This window comes from Macaca nemestrina, chromosome 12 (genome assembly GCF_043159975.1).
Source record: "Macaca nemestrina isolate mMacNem1 chromosome 12, mMacNem.hap1, whole genome shotgun sequence".
Lineage (NCBI taxonomy): Eukaryota > Metazoa > Chordata > Mammalia > Primates > Cercopithecidae > Macaca > Macaca nemestrina.
The window spans coordinates 94,365,822-94,383,857 of NC_092136.1; the positions used below are offsets into that span (position 1 = coordinate 94,365,822).

At 38.0% G+C, this 18,036-nt stretch overlaps 2 protein-coding genes across 9 annotated transcripts in view; one reads left to right on the forward strand and one right to left on the reverse strand.

Moving 5' to 3' along the window:
• Positions 1 to 11,279, reverse strand: part of MRE11 (MRE11 homolog, double strand break repair nuclease) — an 80,961-nt gene extending 69,682 nt beyond the window's left edge. For 3 of the 6 annotated variants that reach the window (XR_003018647.2, XM_024793603.2, XM_011745850.2), the window contains exons 1-4: positions 11,085 to 11,248; positions 10,183 to 10,307; positions 8,202 to 8,334; positions 2,977 to 3,137 (exon numbers count right to left, since the gene is read on the reverse strand). Coding sequence is in view for 5 of the 6 variants with exons in the window: in XM_024793603.2 (XP_024649371.2) it covers positions 2,977 to 3,137; positions 8,202 to 8,334; positions 10,183 to 10,202 (314 nt within the window). In the remaining variant the exon portion in view is untranslated. Of the gene's footprint in view, positions 1 to 2,976; positions 3,138 to 8,201; positions 8,335 to 10,182; positions 10,308 to 11,084 lie in introns of all 6 variants that reach the window. The other 3 variants (XM_011745851.2, XM_071075474.1, XM_011745852.3) reach the window with 3 other exon arrangements.
• A 70-nt stretch (positions 11,280 to 11,349) lies between these two features.
• Positions 11,350 to 17,238, forward strand: LOC105484336 (ankyrin repeat domain 49). 3 transcript variants are annotated; one of them, XM_011745855.3, is made up of 3 exons: positions 11,350 to 11,436; positions 14,327 to 14,672; positions 15,785 to 17,238. In XM_011745855.3, the coding sequence occupies exons 2-3, from the start codon at positions 14,415 to 14,417 to the stop codon at positions 16,244 to 16,246; spliced, it is 720 nt and encodes a 239-aa protein (XP_011744157.1). In that variant the 5' UTR covers positions 11,350 to 11,436; positions 14,327 to 14,414; the 3' UTR covers positions 16,247 to 17,238. The 3 variants fall into 3 exon arrangements, with proteins under 3 accessions (XP_011744157.1, XP_011744158.1, XP_011744159.1); XM_011745856.3 differs by lacking the exon at positions 11,350 to 11,436 and adding an exon at positions 11,444 to 11,571; XM_011745857.3 differs by lacking the exon at positions 11,350 to 11,436 and adding an exon at positions 11,454 to 11,512.
• Positions 17,239 to 18,036: the final 798 nt, after the last annotated feature.

The following is an 18,036-nucleotide window of genomic DNA, read 5'->3' on the forward strand; positions in this document are numbered from 1 at the left end:
GGTAGAGACACTGATTACAATTTTTAAAAACAAGGATGAAGTATTATACAAATCTTTTAAAACTCAATTATATATGCAGCCAAACTATCAATCAAGGGGAAAGTAAACATATTTTCATGTAGACAAAATCTCAAAAAAAAATTTACCTACCAATATAAAGTCACACTTTAAAAAATAAATAAGAAATAAATATGGGCTAGGCATGGTGGCTCACAACTGCAATCACAGCACTTTGAGAAGCTAAGGCAGGAGGACTGCTTGGGCCCAGGACCAGCTGGGCAACATAGTGAGACCCCATCTCTACCAAAAATAATTTCTTAAAAATTAGCTGGGTGTGGTGGCTGATATGGTTTGGCTCTGTGTCCCCACCCAAATCTCATCTTGTAGCTCCCATAATTACCATGTGTTGTGGGAGGGGCCTCGTGGGAGATAACTGAATCATGGGGGCAGGCCTTTCCTGTGCTGTTCTGGTGATAGTGAATAAGTCTAAAGAAATCTGATGGTTTTAAAAATGGGAGTTTCCCAGCACAACCTCTCTCTTTGCCTGGCACCATCCATATAAGACATGACTTGCTCCTCCTGCTTTCAGTCATGATTGTGAGGCCTCCCCAGCCATGTGGAACTGTAAGTCCATTAAACCTCTTTCTTTTGTGAATTGCCCAGTCTTGGATATGTCTTTATCAGCAGCATGAAAATGGACTAATACAGTGGCACATGCCTATGGTCCCAGCTACTTGGGAGGCTGAGGCAGGAAGATAGCTTGAACCCAGGAGGTTGAGGCTGCAGTGAGCTATGATCATGCCACTGCACTGCAGCCTGGGCAAGACAGCCAGACCCTGTCTCAAAAGCAAAATTTAAATAAATAAATAAATAAATAAATAAATAAACATGAGTATGTCTATTCTCATGGGTTAGTATGTACAAATATTTTTCTTAGCTCTGTCCACTGAGAGCCTAGAAGCAACAATACAATAGTAATGTGCACATCTAACATCCAGATCTTGGTTTCCAAATACCATTCTCCAAAAGGAACCAGGGCTCCTTGAAGAAATGGTTGAGTATGAAACTAAGAAAGAGAAAGTACAAAATCAGCCTGGAACATCCTACAGTGAAAAAAATCAGAAGAAAGGGTGAGATATGGGGGTACATCAAAAGGATACAGGAGCCAATCTCAAAAAGAGCCCAATGGCTAAAGCTGGAACAATTTAAGACACAAGTAAATTACGATAGTATTAAATTATAACCCAAAGAAAAAAAAATGTCTATATCTACTGATACAGACAATTGAATAAACTGATACAGACAACTGAATAAACTGATATAGAAAATTGAATAAACAAATGTGGGACAAGGGGCAAATCTTCCTTACAAAAGAATCCCAATTAATACATGTAGAAAGAATATAGGAAATAGAAAATCACAATTAGAATATCACAGTTATAACTGTTGTAGGTAAGATCCACTGATGAATCTAAAATTAATGAACAAATTTAAGGAGGAATAGAAAAGTCGCACAGTCTCAAAATATCTCCCCTAAAATACTTATTAATTACTTTGGTGGTTTTATGTCCATCAGAAGTGGAAACTTAACTCCCCTCCCTTTGAGAGTAAGATGGACTCAGAGACTCAATTCTAACCAACAGCATATGGAAAGGAAAAAATAACGACTTTACACTGGAGAAACCTGGCAGAGACCGGCTTAACTAAGTGATCGAGGTTAAAATCACCAGTGATAAATCAGGTTGATGTCATGCACCTCCTGATGTGATGTGACTGAAAGGGTCACTTCTTGAATATTCTCCCCCGAAACCTGTAATCCCAATCTAATCATAGAAAGCAAGAGAAAAACCCAAATTGAGGGACAGTCTACAAAATACCTGACCTCTTTATAAGTATCAAGGTCACGAAAGACAACAGAAAACCTGACGCCGGCTAAAGAAACTAAGCAAACTTTTCTACTAAATGCAATGTGAGATCCTGTACAATGTTTAAGACATGATGGGCCGGAAGTGGTGGCTCACGTCTGTAATCCCAGCACTTTGGGAGATCAAGGCAGGTGGATTACCTGAGGTCTGGAGTTCGAGACCAGCCTGGCCAACATGGCAAAAACCCCATCTCTATTAAAAACACAAAAATTTGCCAGGTGTGGTGATGGGCACCTGTAATCCCAGCTACTCAGGAGGCTGAGGCAGGGAGAATTGCTTGAACCCAGGAGGCAGAGGTTGCAGTGAGCCAAGATCATGCCACTGCACTCCAGCCTGGGCAACAGAGTGAGACCCCATCTCAAAAAAAAAAAAAAAAAAGAAAAAGAAAAAACACATGATATTTTTATAATACAGGGATTGACAAATATCATTAAGTAGTCCCAAAGGCACAAATGGAAAAAAAGAAAAAACAATAGATTTAACTACATAAAAATTAAGTATTTCTGTCAACAAGAGTCCATAAACAAAGTCAAAAGACAAGCCACAAGCCACTAATTGGGAAAAAATATATGTATCACAAAGGTTTACTAACTAGAATATATAAGTAACTTCTGCAATTCAGGTAGAAAAACAAACAAACAAAAAAATCTCAGTTTTCAAAATAGGCAGATGATATGAACAGGAGAGGATACCAAAATGTACAATAACCTGAGAAGACATTCAGTCCCAACTTTTTTTTTTTTTTTTTTTGAGATGGAGTCTTGCTCTATCACCTAGGCTGGAGTGCAGTGGCACAATCTCGGCTCACTGCAACCTCTGCTTCTGGGACTCAAGGAATCCTCCCACCTCAGCTTCCCGAGTAGCTGGGTCAGTCCCACTATCAATTAGGAAAATATAAATTAATATGACGATGTACAAAAAATTCAAAGAATATATTTACTAAGAAAATAGCTTATATGGAAAGCAAAATGGTTAACTGTGTGTTTGTGCGTCTTATACAGAAAATACCATACACAAGTAATCATTCACTCAAGTAAATAAATATACTTACTTACTAAAACCAAAGTTGACTGACTGATCACTGAGAATTTCAAACTGGACAGGCCTATCACCCATACAATATTTTCTTAATAACTCGAGGCAGGTGTGTAACGTTTTCCTTGAGGGCTTATTTTCATGAAAAAGATCACCGCCTAACAAAATAAAATCCACCTGATCAACAGAAAAAGGTGTTAAAATTAGTATGTTTTACAGGTAACATTTTTATAAACTGCAGATGAAAGAGATTAAAAAAACAAAAGACACTATTATGTATGGCAATTTAAAAACTTACATTTTATTTATTCAAAGGGACTTTCAAACTGGTAATGATAATCTGACTCTAATTTAGCTGACTAAGCTATCTTAAAAAAAAGCCATCTTCCAATTACACCAAGTCTCTGATTCAAGCTACACAAGGTGATCATGTTTTTTCTATTATTCGAATCAAACATAAACTCAGCACTTTAACAGAATGTATGGAAGAGATACCAAATTCAATCCAAATCATTCATTTAATTCATTCAGCATTTATTTAGAATTCCTACAGGTTCCAGAAGCTAAAAAAATAGCAATCTACAAAACAGATTATATCCCTGCCCTCATTAAATACTGACTCTATGCAAGACCCTCTGCTGAGTCCTGAGGATACAATGATGAATAAAATATCATCCCTATCCTAAATATATTCAAACTCTAATGGAAGAGGCAAACTGTTATACATCTAAACATAAGTCAAACTCTGGGGTGTACTAGAATGGACACGTAAGCAACCAGCAGCAGAGATGACACTACGACGAATTTGAACTCAAGGCAGGACAATTCGCCTGCGGACACAAAGTCTAGAAGGGATGAACTAACATGATGGCATGTTAGTTGCGCTAGGAAAGATAAATGATTTTGAGGAAGACATTCTAGGAATAACTTCAGTGAAGGAGTGAAGGAGGGAAATCATACAGAAAAAGTCTAACACAGGCTTTTAAGACATATACGATGCACCTAAAGAAACTTAAGTGCTTACTCATACAAAAGAACACAAGGTATAGATCACTGTGCGTATGGTAGTTAGGGTAACTTTAATAAAAATGTGAGATTTAAGCTAGGCCTTCCAGAATGAACACTATTTGAGTAAAAGGAAGAAAATGATCACAATCAAAGGCTTGGAAGAAACAAAACAAAAACAACAAACCAAATGAAAAATATACTGGGGCGAAAAGAAGTTGTTGCTTAATGGGTGTCATTTTTGCAAGATGAGAATAATTCTGGAGATTGGTTGCACAGCAATATGAACATATTTAACACTACTGTACTGTACACTTGAAAATGGTTAACAAGGGAAATTTTATGTTGTGTATTTAATATATTTTGCCATCATTTGAACATTAAAAAAAATTTTTTTAAACTGGCTGGCGGTGACTCTAGGAAATATTGAAAAGAACACGACTCACTTCTGTGGTATTCTTGCCAAAAGTGCAGAATCTGAACCTAATCATGAGGAAATACTACATACAGTCAATTTGAGGAAGATTCTATAAAATCACTGGCCTCTGTACTCTTCAAAATATCAGGGTCATGAAAAACAAAGGCAAGGCAGATTCAGGAAAATGTACCAGATTAAAGGAGACAAAGAGACATGGCAACTAAATACAATATGTAAACCTGGACTGGGTCCTGGATGCCACCAACCAGCCTCCAAAGAGCTATAACAGACATTATAGGAACAATTGGCAACATCTTAACATTATACAATAGCACTGAATCAATACTACTTTCCTGGTTTTCCATGATTATACATGCAGTTTACTCTCAAATGGTTGAGGGAAAAAAATCATGTGTATTTGTAAAGAGAGGATAAAGCAAATGTGACAAAATGTTAGAAAACCTGGGTGACAGGTAAGGCATTCTATGCACCATTCTTGCCAACTTTTCTGTGAGACTGACATTGCTTCAAAATAAAAAATTTTTTTAAAAAAAGACTCTAAGAATCTAGGGAACAGAACTAAGACTGGTTAGTGGGCATGGGCCAACATAATAAGAGACTTAAAAGTCAGGAAGAACTTAGACTTCAATAATAAGAAATACTAAATACAAATCAAGAAAACGAGTAAACATAATACGCATCTAGAAGTCCCTAGGGGTTATGGGGGCTGGAACAGTTAAGATTAAGGAATGCAGGGAAGGGAAACAGTGGAAGCAGAGGTGAAGGAAAGGGCAAAGTAGAAGTAAGTAGCTTACTCTCAGGAGAAGATTCTGTTTTAGGGCTCAAGAGTTAAAAAAGAAAGAGCACATGCAGGATTCTCCAGCAGGAAACAGACCTTTGGCCACAAGTTTTTGTGCCTTCAGGGAAGGAAAAATTCACCTTACATTCTATTATTGAAAAGTCAAAAAAGAACAGATGCTGGTGAAATTACGGAGAAAAAGGAATACTTATACAATGCTGGTGGGGGTGTAAACTGGTTCAACCATTGTGGAAAGCAGTGTGACGATTCCTCAAAGAGCTAAAAATGGAACTACCATTCCACCCAGCAATTCCATTACTTGGTATATACCCAAAGGAATATAAATCCTTCTACCATGAAGACACAGCACACATATGTTCACTGCAGTACTATTCACAATAGCAAAACATGGAATCAACCTAAATCTCATCAATGGTAGACGGGATAAAGAAAATGTGGTACATATAAACCATGGAATACTATGCAGCCATTAAAAAGAACCAGGTCATGTCCTTTGCAGGGACATGGATAGAGCTGGAGGCCATCATCCTTAGCAAACTAATGGAGGAATAGAAAATCAAATACCACTTCTCCCTTATAAGTGGAAGCTAAATGATGAGAACACATGGACACAAAGAGGAGAACAACAGACACTAGGACATACCAGAGGGCAGATGACAGGAGGAGGGAGAGGATGAGGAAAAATAATGAATGGGTATTAGGATTAATACGTGGGTGGCAAAATAATCTACACAACAAACCCCTGTCATAAAAGTTTACCTATATAACAAACCTGCACATGTACCCCTGAACCTAAAATGAAAGAATCCAGCCATTGCCTCACTTAATTAAGAAACTTAAAATATGTATACCCACTGCTTTCTGATTCTTTCTAAGCACTAAGATATAGCATGAACAAACAAAAGATTTTCACTCTCATGGAGTTTTCCTTCTAGTGAAGACAACAGATAAAAAATAAGTAAATAATTCAATAAATTATTTCGGATAGTGGTATTAAAAATACGCTATGAAAAAAATAAAGCAATGTGATAAAAGAGTGCTTGAAAGTATCAGGGAAGACGTCTCCAAAAATGTAAGACTTGAACTCTCAGAAGTAGGCCCCGCCAAGATCAATGTGCTCCAAGCAGAAAGAACTAGATATGTAAGGGCCTCAGAGTAGAACGTGCCGGTGTGGATGTAGCACTGTAAATCAGGCAGAGAGTAGTAGGAGATGAAGTTTCATGGCAGGGGCAAAGATCGAGTCGAACCTTGTAGTTTGAATTTTATACTAGATTCAATGGAATGACACTTGGAAAATTTTAGGCAACAGAGTGCCATGATCTGATTTATTATTTTAAAAGTTCACTTTGGCTGCTATGCTGAGTAGATGTATGCTGAGTAGATGCAGCAAAAAAGAATGGAAGCAGAAAGATGGAAGGGGACCTCCTGCAGGCCATGTGAAACGTGATCAAGCTTTGGACTAAGTTTATTAGCGTGAAGAGAGTAGTAGAGAGGCACCATATATATTTGGGAGGAAGAAATAAGGACCTAGCAGATAAACTGAAGAGAACTCTGCAGAAAAGTCAAGATTGGAGGTGTTAATTTGCAAGTCAACTTTTATGTTTATTCTCCAACTCTCTCCTGGGCTGACGTGTTAACTACCTGCTGAAATTTTTCCCTGATTGTCCCATGGTAGTCTCCAACTCTAAATGTCTAAATCAGAAATTGTCACCTTCCCACATAAAGAAGTACCTCTTTCCTATCTACCTATTTCTATTTTTGGTACAACTATTCACCCAAACTCCACACATTTCAGAGTCACTGTCATCCCCTTTGCCCTTATCCCCACACCCTACAACTAACCAAAGTACACGAATCCTCTTTTTGCAGTATCTCTTGCATTCACTTCCTCTTTCCCATCCCTAAGGTCAACACTTCAAAAAACTGGTCTCTAATTCATGGTATTATACTCTGCTGCCAGAAGACTTTCTACTGCACTGGGTACAAATTTCTCAATCTGATATTTGAAGTCCTCATTAATGTAGCTCAAATCTTTACTTTTAGTCTCTCAGCATGCTTGCTAACTATGACCTGCTGGTGAGCCAAATTGACTACAGGGCCCCTAACATACTTTATACTGTCTTACCTGTGTCTTCACTCCTGCTTCACATGGATGTACATTCTCTATGCTCCCCACTGGTCAAAACTCTACCCTTCCCCCAAAGCCCAAGTTAAACACAACCTTTTTCATTAAGCTCATCTTGCTATTTTTTTTTTTTTTTTTTTTTGAGATGGAGTCTTGCTCTGTTCCCTGGGCTGGAGTGCAGTGATGTGATCTCGGCTCACTGCAACCTCTGCTCCCAGGTTCACGCGATTCTCCTGCCTCAGCCTCCCAGGTAGCTGGCACTACAGGTGCTCACCACCACGCCCGGCTAATTTTTTTTGTATTTTTAGTAGAGATGGGGTTTCACCGTGTTAGCCAAGATGGTCTCGATCTCCTGACCTCGTGTTCCGCCCGCCTCGGCCTCCCAAAGTGCTGGGATTACAGGCATGAGCCACCGTGCCCAGCCCTCATCTTGCTATAATCTAAATGTGATCTTTTCTGCCTCTAAACTCACAGGAAATGCTACTTAGAATTTACTTAGGGCTCCTATCACATACAACCTTGCATCTGAGGATTGTGGATATATGTCTTTCACACTAGTTTTCTTCTATGTCCACTGAGAGCAGAAGTTTTGACAGTCACCTTACATTTCAAGTAGACACTGCCACAGGATCCTGCATTCAGTAAACACCCCAAAAAATTTGTAAAATTTAACCAACTATCTACAAAAGTAGCTCCTACTTGAATTTAAGACACAAAGCACACAAAATCAACTTTGAGCTTTTAGTATATTGATACTCAAGCAGGCAAGGTAAGCACCTGAGCTTATAAAACAAATCTGTAATTTTAGAAGGAAAAATAATTTGTTGACCAAGGGAATACGGTAGAAAGTGCACAAATATAAACCACACTCACTTCATTTCCCTGGGCAAGTCTTAAAATTTCATCGAGTGTTACAAACGTATCGTTTCCTCTGACTGCATCTTTCTCCATAAATCCAAGATGAATATCTGTTGCAACTAAGATTTTAAATGTGTTTTCATCATCACTATATTAAGAAAGAAAAAACATTTAATATATTAATAATTCATTAAAAGGATATTCAAACAAATTGAGACTGAAACTTATAAAATAAATAATAACAGTTATGGAGTAAAATCTTTTTTTCAGCCTTAGAGTTCATCTGAAAATCTGAAGTATTCAACATATATTAACATTAGTTTTCCTAACCACTAGTTCAATATAGAACAAACGTACATAAATCTTTACAAGGTTCTATAACTGCTTCAAAAGTTTACAACCTTGTTATACCCACATTTACAAACTCATGTAACCCATGCCCGAAAGTTTGCTTGTTTTCCTCTTCTTAGAAAACCAAAGAGGTTTTGACACCTATATCTAAACTTGTTATTTACCTGACTTTGTACTCTTCCAAGAAAATCAAAGTTAATTTTAAAAGCCTTCCTCTAAATTTATAAGTCAATTTTATACTAATACGCTAATAACTTACATTCGGGCCCCTGAAGACACTTGCTTGACTCTACTCTCTACAGTTAGATTTCATTAAAAAAGTTGGCCAAGTAACAAAACAGAATTGTTTCAATTTGAATTTGGTAATATTCAAAGCTACTTTAATGTGAAGTAGCAATGTAATAGTTATTACATTGCTACTTACACTAAAGTTACACTAAACTTTAATTGCATAAAATACTTTTATTTCTATGATCTCATCTCAACCCTCATAGATGAAGAGTCAGGCATTATTATCTCTGACAAATGAGAAGGCTAAACCCAGAGAAATTAACTGTTTTATCACATAACTAGTGACAGAAACGGGACTAAAACCCTCATGAAAACTCAGGCTATTTTTAATAAACCACAATGAATTTTTTTTTAAAATCTCTGCATATATCTCCAAAATTCAAATCTTTACAAATAAAAGATATTTCCAGAAACGATTCCTCTTCAAAAACTTCAAAAATGATATGCACACAGTTCTGACAGCTATCTCCAAAAAGGTAGGTCAGAATACTTTTCAAATCACAATACTACACGTTTCTGTAGCAATTTATGAAGTATTTTCACATGAATTCTCTCATTTAAGCCTCAAAATTAATCTGAGAAAGGTATAATTATTCCAGTTTTACAAATGGCAAAATTGAGGCAAGGCTCAGAGAATTGCTGACTGGCCCAAGATCACACAGCTAGTAGCGTCCAAGGACTTGAAACTAGGATAAAAGACTACAAGTTTAAAGTCTTTCCTACATAACTTTTTTTTTATGATCTCGGCTCACTGCAAACTCCACCTCTTGGGTTCAGGTGATTCTCCTGCCTCGGTCTCCTGAGTAGCTGGGATTACAGGCATGCGCCACCGTGCCTGGCTAATTTTGTATTTTTAGTAGAGACAGGGTTTCATCATGTTGGTCAGGCTGGTCTCGAACTCCCGACCTCAGATGATCCCGCCAGCCTCAGCCTCCCAAAGTGCACATAACTTTTATAGTCCTTTTATTTATTCCCATTTCATTCAAATTCATTTCCAGCTTATTTAATACTAGAGGATTTACTCTAAAAATCTTAAACAGAACTGCATTGACTAATAAGAATTTGTCAGGAAAATTGAATAACTTCAATAGTTTAAGACAAAGCCTAAGAACATAAACTTATAACTATATCAATAGATTAAATTACAGCAAGACTCCAATCTATCGCTGCATATTAGTTTCTAAACAGATAAATATTAAAAACATTCCAAATATCCTTTTTGATGACTAGTATTTCTGTTCATAAGCAGGTTCTTTATTTACTGCTTATTAAATAAGTTTTATTTTATTGTGATCACAGTTGACGAGCTTTAGAAACCCAAAATAACAAGGGATTCCAGAAGTCTGGTGCTTACAGTGCATCTGCAGTACTCATTTTTAAGGTCAGTCAAGCTCCTCTGGGACCAGGTTGTTCTCCAAGAACCCCTCGGTACTGTACTCAAATGTCAGAAAATGCACTCGATTCCAAATTCTAGAAATTCTAAAAACAAAATTACATTATAAAACACATTTTTTTAAAAGCCTGCACGTATTTAACCAACATGATTTACGCTGCACAAGGTACAGACGTCTTAAGCAGACTGGCAAATCTAGAAGTCTCATTTTCATCTAAACACCCATTATACTTTAATTTTTTTAATAAACTAAGCATAGAAATAATACATCTCCAGTGCCATCCTAATTTCACCAGGATGATTAAACTCCTATTTTCCTTTCCCGTGCTCTTATGGGAAATTAATGTATGCTAAACAAATGGGCAAAAAGGATCACATATGGTTGTGGTTCAACACACAAACAACTCTAGATGTGCAGATATTTTTAAGTTGCAGGCATAGGTTACTCTGGAGAACGGAGGCAATCCTGTATTTCCTGCTCAAACACACGATTTTTTTTTTTTTAAAGGACCTGGCTAGTTTGGAAAAGGGAAGGGACCCGCGTTTAAAGCGAGTGCAAATAAACAAACACGTGGTCTGCGGAGGAACATCTTTAGGCACCAGCAGGATGACTGAAAACAGCCAGGTTTGGGGAAGAGTGGCTGCCACCGCGAGACAACCCCCACCACATCTGGAGCTCCAGATTCCGTCGGGATTCCAAGCCTCAACACGCCCTCACCGCCCGGCGCCTGGAAATCAGAACGCAGAGCCCGCCAGGACCCCTCCCCGGCCCACTCGGCCCGTTCTTTCCGAGGTTCCAGTTAACTCTGGGCTTCAGCCTGGGAACCTGCAGAAACAGGAGACGAATGCGATTCCTAAATTACCCCACTCCTGGACTCTTCAAAGCCCCACAATAGGGACCTGAGGCTGTCTTCTTTCCAGGAAGAAAGGGCAGGATCCGTGAGAAGAAAACAACACGGTCCAAACTTGCCTCTGAGAACCCACAGGGCCGTAAACCTGAATTCCGCGGGAGAGAACAGCGTCCGTTTCTCTCGCGACACTTCATGGGAAACGTAGACGCTTCAAGTCCAGTTCGGTTCTCATTGGCTATCGCACGCCGTGAAGGGGCGGGGAAAGTAGCGGCGAGGCCCCGCCCTCACGCAGGAGCCAATCTTGAGCTGCCGAGGAGACAAACCCGGAAGTGAGATGCAAGGCGGCGATTTTCCCTTCGGTCAGGTGGGTAGTTACTCCCTGTCCCGGACCGCGCTTTCTGGTGGACCCGCGCCATCTAAGAACTCCTGAGCCAGTGCGGGTGGGTAGCCTGTGGACACAGGCCGAGCCCTGCAGGTCAGGCCGCGTCCTGGTCCCCAGGTAGGGCTGAAGCCGCTTCTCCGCTATTGGCTATTTAGAAGGCCTCAGGCGGAGCTCGCGGGCCTGTGAGTTCCCGGCCCGTGGCAGAGTGTCGAAGCTGGATCCCCTCTCCCTCCCGCCCACTCGCCAGACTCTCTACAGGTGTCACCCATAGGTCCTTGAGTTCAGCACAGCTGCATTGCTTTGTGCTGATAACAGTAAGATGTATAGTGCAGCGAAAAATAATGTGGAACTTTTGAATTAGAACGTCTGCCCTTTCAGTTCCACTGAAGGGTCCTTGATCTAGGGCAAGTTGTTTGAACCTCCTTCATCTGTAAGGTTTATACTCCCCCCACCCCCATCACTGAGTTGTTTGTAAGGAGTTGACATAGTTCGGATCTCTCTCAAAATAGCATATGCCCTTTAAGTTAGGAAACGTACCCTGATATTCCTGATGGAATATCAGGAATATCATCATCAAGTAATCAGTTTTGTTTTTAACTGTGAATCGGGTAGATGCGCCTAGGTTTGGCTTTTTAAACTAAATATACCAGTAAAATTTTATATATAATTTGTTGTATCTGAATCTGTAAACTCAAAATTTATATAAAGGGAGTTTTTATTAAAAGGAAAAGCACGTTGAGGAAGAGGATAAGATCTGTGGTATAAGGTTACTATATTTGATATAGTTACAAGTGAACTTTTATTTTTTAGCCTCTGTTAAGTGTTTAATGAATTGATGTATGGTCACTTTTGTGTTGCAAGGTTCAGGAATTAGTTTGAGAATCAAAGAAAAAGTGGAAGCTCCAGGAGAATTAATAAAATACAAAGCGATTCTGATTGGGTGTCTCTGATTCCAAGGGTAACTGAAAAGCCGGATTGACCTTAGGAAAACTTTAGTAAAATTCTTACATTTTACAATAAAGTAACAGGTCCAGAAAAGTTACTGGATGTGAGTAATAGATTTAAACTTGAGTTTAGTGCTATTGCCACTAGTAATAAAATTTAATACCACATTAAGATGGTATACTGTTAAACTTGTGAGATTAGGTACCAGAAATCAGTATCTTGGGGGTATGCCTAACTCTGGAACTTTTCAGAATCCATTCCAGGCAAAATCAAGCGACAAGACTTTAATTAAATATAATGCTACACATACTTAATGCCTTCTATAGACAAGTAGGAGATATAAATATAAGTTAAATGTGGTCATTATCTTTAAACTTATAATCTTTTAAGGGGCAAAAACAAGAACAAAGTTAGTGGTGAAATACAATGTAGCACCAAAAAAAGTAGAAAGCAGAAAGTGATCTAAATGAGAGGATCAAGAAAGAATGGAAGAGATAACATCTGAGAAGAGCCTTGAAAGACTGATAAGATTTCGACAAATAGAGTTGGGAGGCTGGGAACTGGTATTTTTAAACTATCTATTGGTTATTCTCCTTTTCTGTAATTGATTAAGGTTTATATGCTGTGTAACTCTTTAAGCTGATACTGGTTTATAAATTAATATGACGGCTTAACAGAATAAGCATCAGTTCCTTCAGGAAGCCTTCTTTAATCCCTTAGAACTAGGGGAATTATGAACTTCCTGTATACTCATGGTTTCTAGATAAAGTCTTGTAGTAGTACTTACCATGTTGTCTTTGCCAGTCACATGACGTCTTTGCCAGTCACCTACACTAGAGTAAGCTTCCTGAGGATCTTGCTCATTATTGAATCCCAGTACCCAGAAATTGACACATACCAGACATTCTATTCATATTAGTTGAATGAAGGAATGAATGACAGCCAAAATTCAGTTGAAAACAAGGACCCAACTAAGAACTATAGTTGCCTATCAATAAATAGGACTACTTTTTAAAGCAGTGAATTTTCCTAGGCCTGAAATTATCAAAGTAGACATAGGATAATTAGTGTAGATGTTGTGATAAAGATATCTGCTCCAATGAGAGATTGGGACAGATGTCCTTTTGGGGGCTAACATCTTCAAGAATCCCTGATTCTTCCAAGTAGTTTTTTTAGGAATTAGAAGTTTTTATTTCTGCTCTATATTATCTGTGTGTCTAGTTTATAAAAATCTTGAATGAACCTTCTTCACTGTATTAGTTATACTTCAAAACCTTCAAGCATTCATCACTCTTAGCATAATACCATCATACCTAAACCAGTAGATTAAAAATAATAGTTATGGCCGGGCGCGGTGGCTCAAGCCTGTAATCCCAGCACTTTGGGAGGCCGAGACGGGCGGATCACGAGGTCAGGAGATCAAGACCATCCTGGCTAACACGGTGAAACCCTGTCTCTACTAAAAAATACAAAAAACTAGCCGGGCGAGGTGGCTGGCGCCTGTAGTCCCAGCTACTCGGGAGGCTGAGGCAGGAGAATGGCGTGAACCCGGGGGGCGGAGCTTGCAGTGAGCTGAGATCCGGCCACTGCAGTCCAGCCTGGGCAACAGAGTGAGACTCCGTCTCAAAAAAATATATATATAATATAATAATAATAATAGTTATATAATAATATAGTTGACTTAGAAGAAAACAACGAAAGTAAGAAGCGTTAGACCACTAAAGATCATCTGTGATCTAATAGTGGTCTAACGCTTCTTTCTTTCGTTGTTTTCTGTCAGCACCAGTATTTAGTGTATGTAAGGAATACCATAAGAAAAACAAGAGTTTACACAGGGTTTAATTGTATATGTTTGCGAGACTTATCTATGCAGTTGATAAAGCCTGAATTATTGTTTTACTAATAACTTTTGTATTTGTGTTTTCAGGTCTTGATGAATAAAGCAGTCATAATTTATCTCTAGGAAGATTATACCCTGGCATTTGAAATGCTTTTTATTTAGAATAGTAGTAAAAATGGAAAAAGAAAAAGGAAATGATGATGGAATACCAGACCAAGAGAATTCCTTGGATTTTTCTGAACACTTTAACCAACTTGAATTGTTGGAAACACATGGACACCTTATTCCTACTGGTACTCAAAGTCTTTGGGTAGGCAATTCTGATGAAGATGAGGAGCAAGATGACAAAAATGAAGAGTGGTATCGATTGCAAGAAAAAAAAATGGAAAAAGACCCAAGCAAATTGCTTCTTTGGGCTGCTGAAAAAAATCGGGTAAAAAAAAAAGATTACAGAAGGAAGTGTGACAGTAGGAATAGCACTGGGTTCAAGCCAGAAGGCCTGCCTTTACTGTTATGGCCGTCATACCTATCTCTTGATTGTGAGGACCAAATGAGACAATGTACATGAAAGCACATATTAAGCTGCAAAGTGTCATGCTAGGTATTATTTGGGGGTTTAAGGATAATTATCTAGAAAGATAGCAAGCAATCATCTATATTTTAAAATCATTTATATAAAGTCATTAGGATCATTTAGGAAAGAGGATGGAAACTAACATTTATTAAATACTAACTATACCAGGTACCTTATTACATTATTTAATCCTCATGTATCTCTATAAGTAATACTCTTCTCTTTTATAGAGTAAGAAATTGAGATTCAGGAATATTAATTTGCCCAGGATCATCCAAGTGGAATGAACATCAAAAGCCTATTCCCTCTGCTTGGCCACTTCCACCTAATTTTACTAAGTTTCCCCATGTCTGTTTTAGTAAACTAATAACTAAAAGGGTCTTGCATTTTAAATAGCTTTTTAACCCAAGAGCATGCCACATTTAACCAGAGGCCCATAGAACAAACTAAAAATTACAACCTAAAAGGATGTTTCTAAGGTTGTATTGAGAAGGAATTGAGCTCTTAAATCCCTAGAATTCCCTATTAATACTTTATTCTTTTGTTAAAAGTTTTATTTTTAAAAGTTTCATACAGTGTATATATTGGTGTGATAATCCAATAGAAAAATCAAGCAGTTATGTTTTCTTCACAGATAACATATAAAATATTAAATACAATTAAAACCTATGATATTCACTGGACTGAAGCTTTTATGCAATGAACCTTAGTTGGACCAGGAGTAAGGGTATGGTTTGATATTCAGAGAATCTCATTCTTAGAAGCAACAAAGTATAGTTAACACTAACTTGTTCATTCTCACACCAGTAGTCCTCTCCTCCCAAAAAAGAGATCTTAAATTATTTTCATTTTAAAGTCATCTGCTAACAAGTTTTTATTCAACCTAATTAAATCTAACACCACAAGAAAATTTTGTTTTGGTTATTGTTTTGGTTTGAGTTGAGTTGAAAGATTTCCATTTTTCTTCTCAGCTGACTACAGTGCGGAGACTACTTTCTGAAAAGGCCACTCATGTGAACACTAGGGATGAAGATGAGTATACCCCTCTTCATCGCGCAGCCTACAGTGGACACTTAGATATTGTCCGGGAGCTCATTGCACAGGGGGCAGACGTTCATGCAGTGACTGTGGATGGCTGGACGCCCCTGCACAGTGCTTGTAAGTGGAATAATACCAGAGTGGCTTCTTTCTTACTGCAGCATGATGCAGATATCAATGCCCAAACAAAAGGCCTCTTGACCCCCTTGCATCTTGCTGCTGGAAACAGAGACAGCAAGGATACCCTAGAACTCCTCTTGATGAACCGTTATGTCAAACCAGGGCTGAAAAACAACCTGGAAGAAACTGCATGTGATATTGCCAGGAGGACAAGTATCTATCACTACCTCTTTGAAATTGTGGAAGGCTGTACAAATTCTTCACCTCAGTCTTAACAATTCTAGTAATTTTCTTAAGTTTCTAAGTACCAGTGCCTCCTTTGTGTGAGATGTAAAGTATTCCCATAATCAAAGTTGACGTCAAACATCTTACTACAAAAATTCAGTGATATTCATTATAACATTCTTCCAAGTGAATTGCCTGACTTTGATGTCAGAATGTATTTAAAAGTAATTTGCATATATATTTAATGATTTCTGTGGAGTTCGTGATTTTTTATCAGAACTAATTTTAATGTGTGTATACTTAAAAACTTGACACGGGTTGTACAGAAACTGATATTTTTGGTGCTGATCCAAGAGAGATGTATTTTTAAATATCCCACATCCTGGATCTTTGTTGAGTACTTAGTATATTGACATATATTTTTATAAGGTGAGGTAACTCAGAACTTAATTTAGAAGTCTTAAATATTCTGATACAATTTAGCTGTCTTCTCTACCTTACCATAGCCAGTTGCTTTCACTTTAAACTAGAGCAAGTAACGTATTAGTGGCTTGCATCTTCATAAGTTAAAGAAAAAAACAGCAAAAAAGCTAGATCTTTGTCTTTTAGAACACAGACCATTTTCAGGAAAGCAGTTAGCTAGGTGTTTAATTCATGAATATTGTATACTGCCTCCCCTACCACAATTTACACAATCCTGTGGATAGTCCTACCTCACCCTGGTCAACCTACATGATCCTTATGCTAATGGCAAATCACAATGACCTTGTAGACATGCACACAACTATACCTTTGTCCAACAGATCATAATATATCTGCTATCCAACTGGTTTTACATGCCTAATCCTACTGATTGGGGCACTGCTCATATAGTCTCTCAAGTTCACAGGAAATGTTGATTTTCTAAGGTCCTCATTTTTACAAACTATACAAAGCCTAAGTGACAAGGGAAAAGGAATTAGTCTAAGAGTAAGGGGATGATGATTATATTGAGGCTAAAACCACAAAGTGGCTCAGGCTTTAAAAAAAAAAAAAAAAACAACACTGTGGATAATGACAAAAAGCATAAGGAAAAATATTTGAGAAAAATAAAGTAGAAGTTTTGAACAACACAAAAGGCATGAATTCATTTTTTACCTGTGTATGTCTTTCTTGGATCCAGAACATTATTCATCCAGCGTGCACTTAGTTATTTAATATCTACTCTCTCAGTTTCTCCAGCAGCAATTTTGCATTGTGTACCTAGCCCCTCTGTGATTGTTCCCAAAGTTTTGTCTTCTCAACATGAGAACACTCTAGGGGAAGAGAACTAAACCAATTGCTCTTTACTTCAGTTAAATTTTTTAAATGTCCACCAAGGCTTATCTCTTTCAAGCCATCCTATGTAACCCAGTCACCCTAGACTAAGTAATAATGTTATTTAATGAAATATTAAATATTTATTTTTGGTTAGAACTTATTAGATGATCTCAGAAAAGTCAGAGATAATACATGAACTGAATCATCGTGGCAACAGGCTCTTGAGAGTTAGTGCTTTAGTTTATGTTGTGAGCTCTGCCTAGGGAGATGCTTTGTGGCAGAAAGAGGTTGCTTTCTGTTTGATCTGGCCTAAGTTAGTGACACCAAATGACAGGTACAGCTGACAGGCAGTGATGATAGAATAAGACCTTATTTATCCAAGCAGACTGCTGAATGAGGCTGCTTAGCCTGAAAGTCACAGAGCTGATGGCTCCTTTCTCATTTGAGAATGGATTGCACCCATGATTTTCCATGTAAACTTTCCATTTAAGTATGAAGCCAAAGAAGTCTTGTTTCCAATAAGGACCTAAGATGTGTCTAC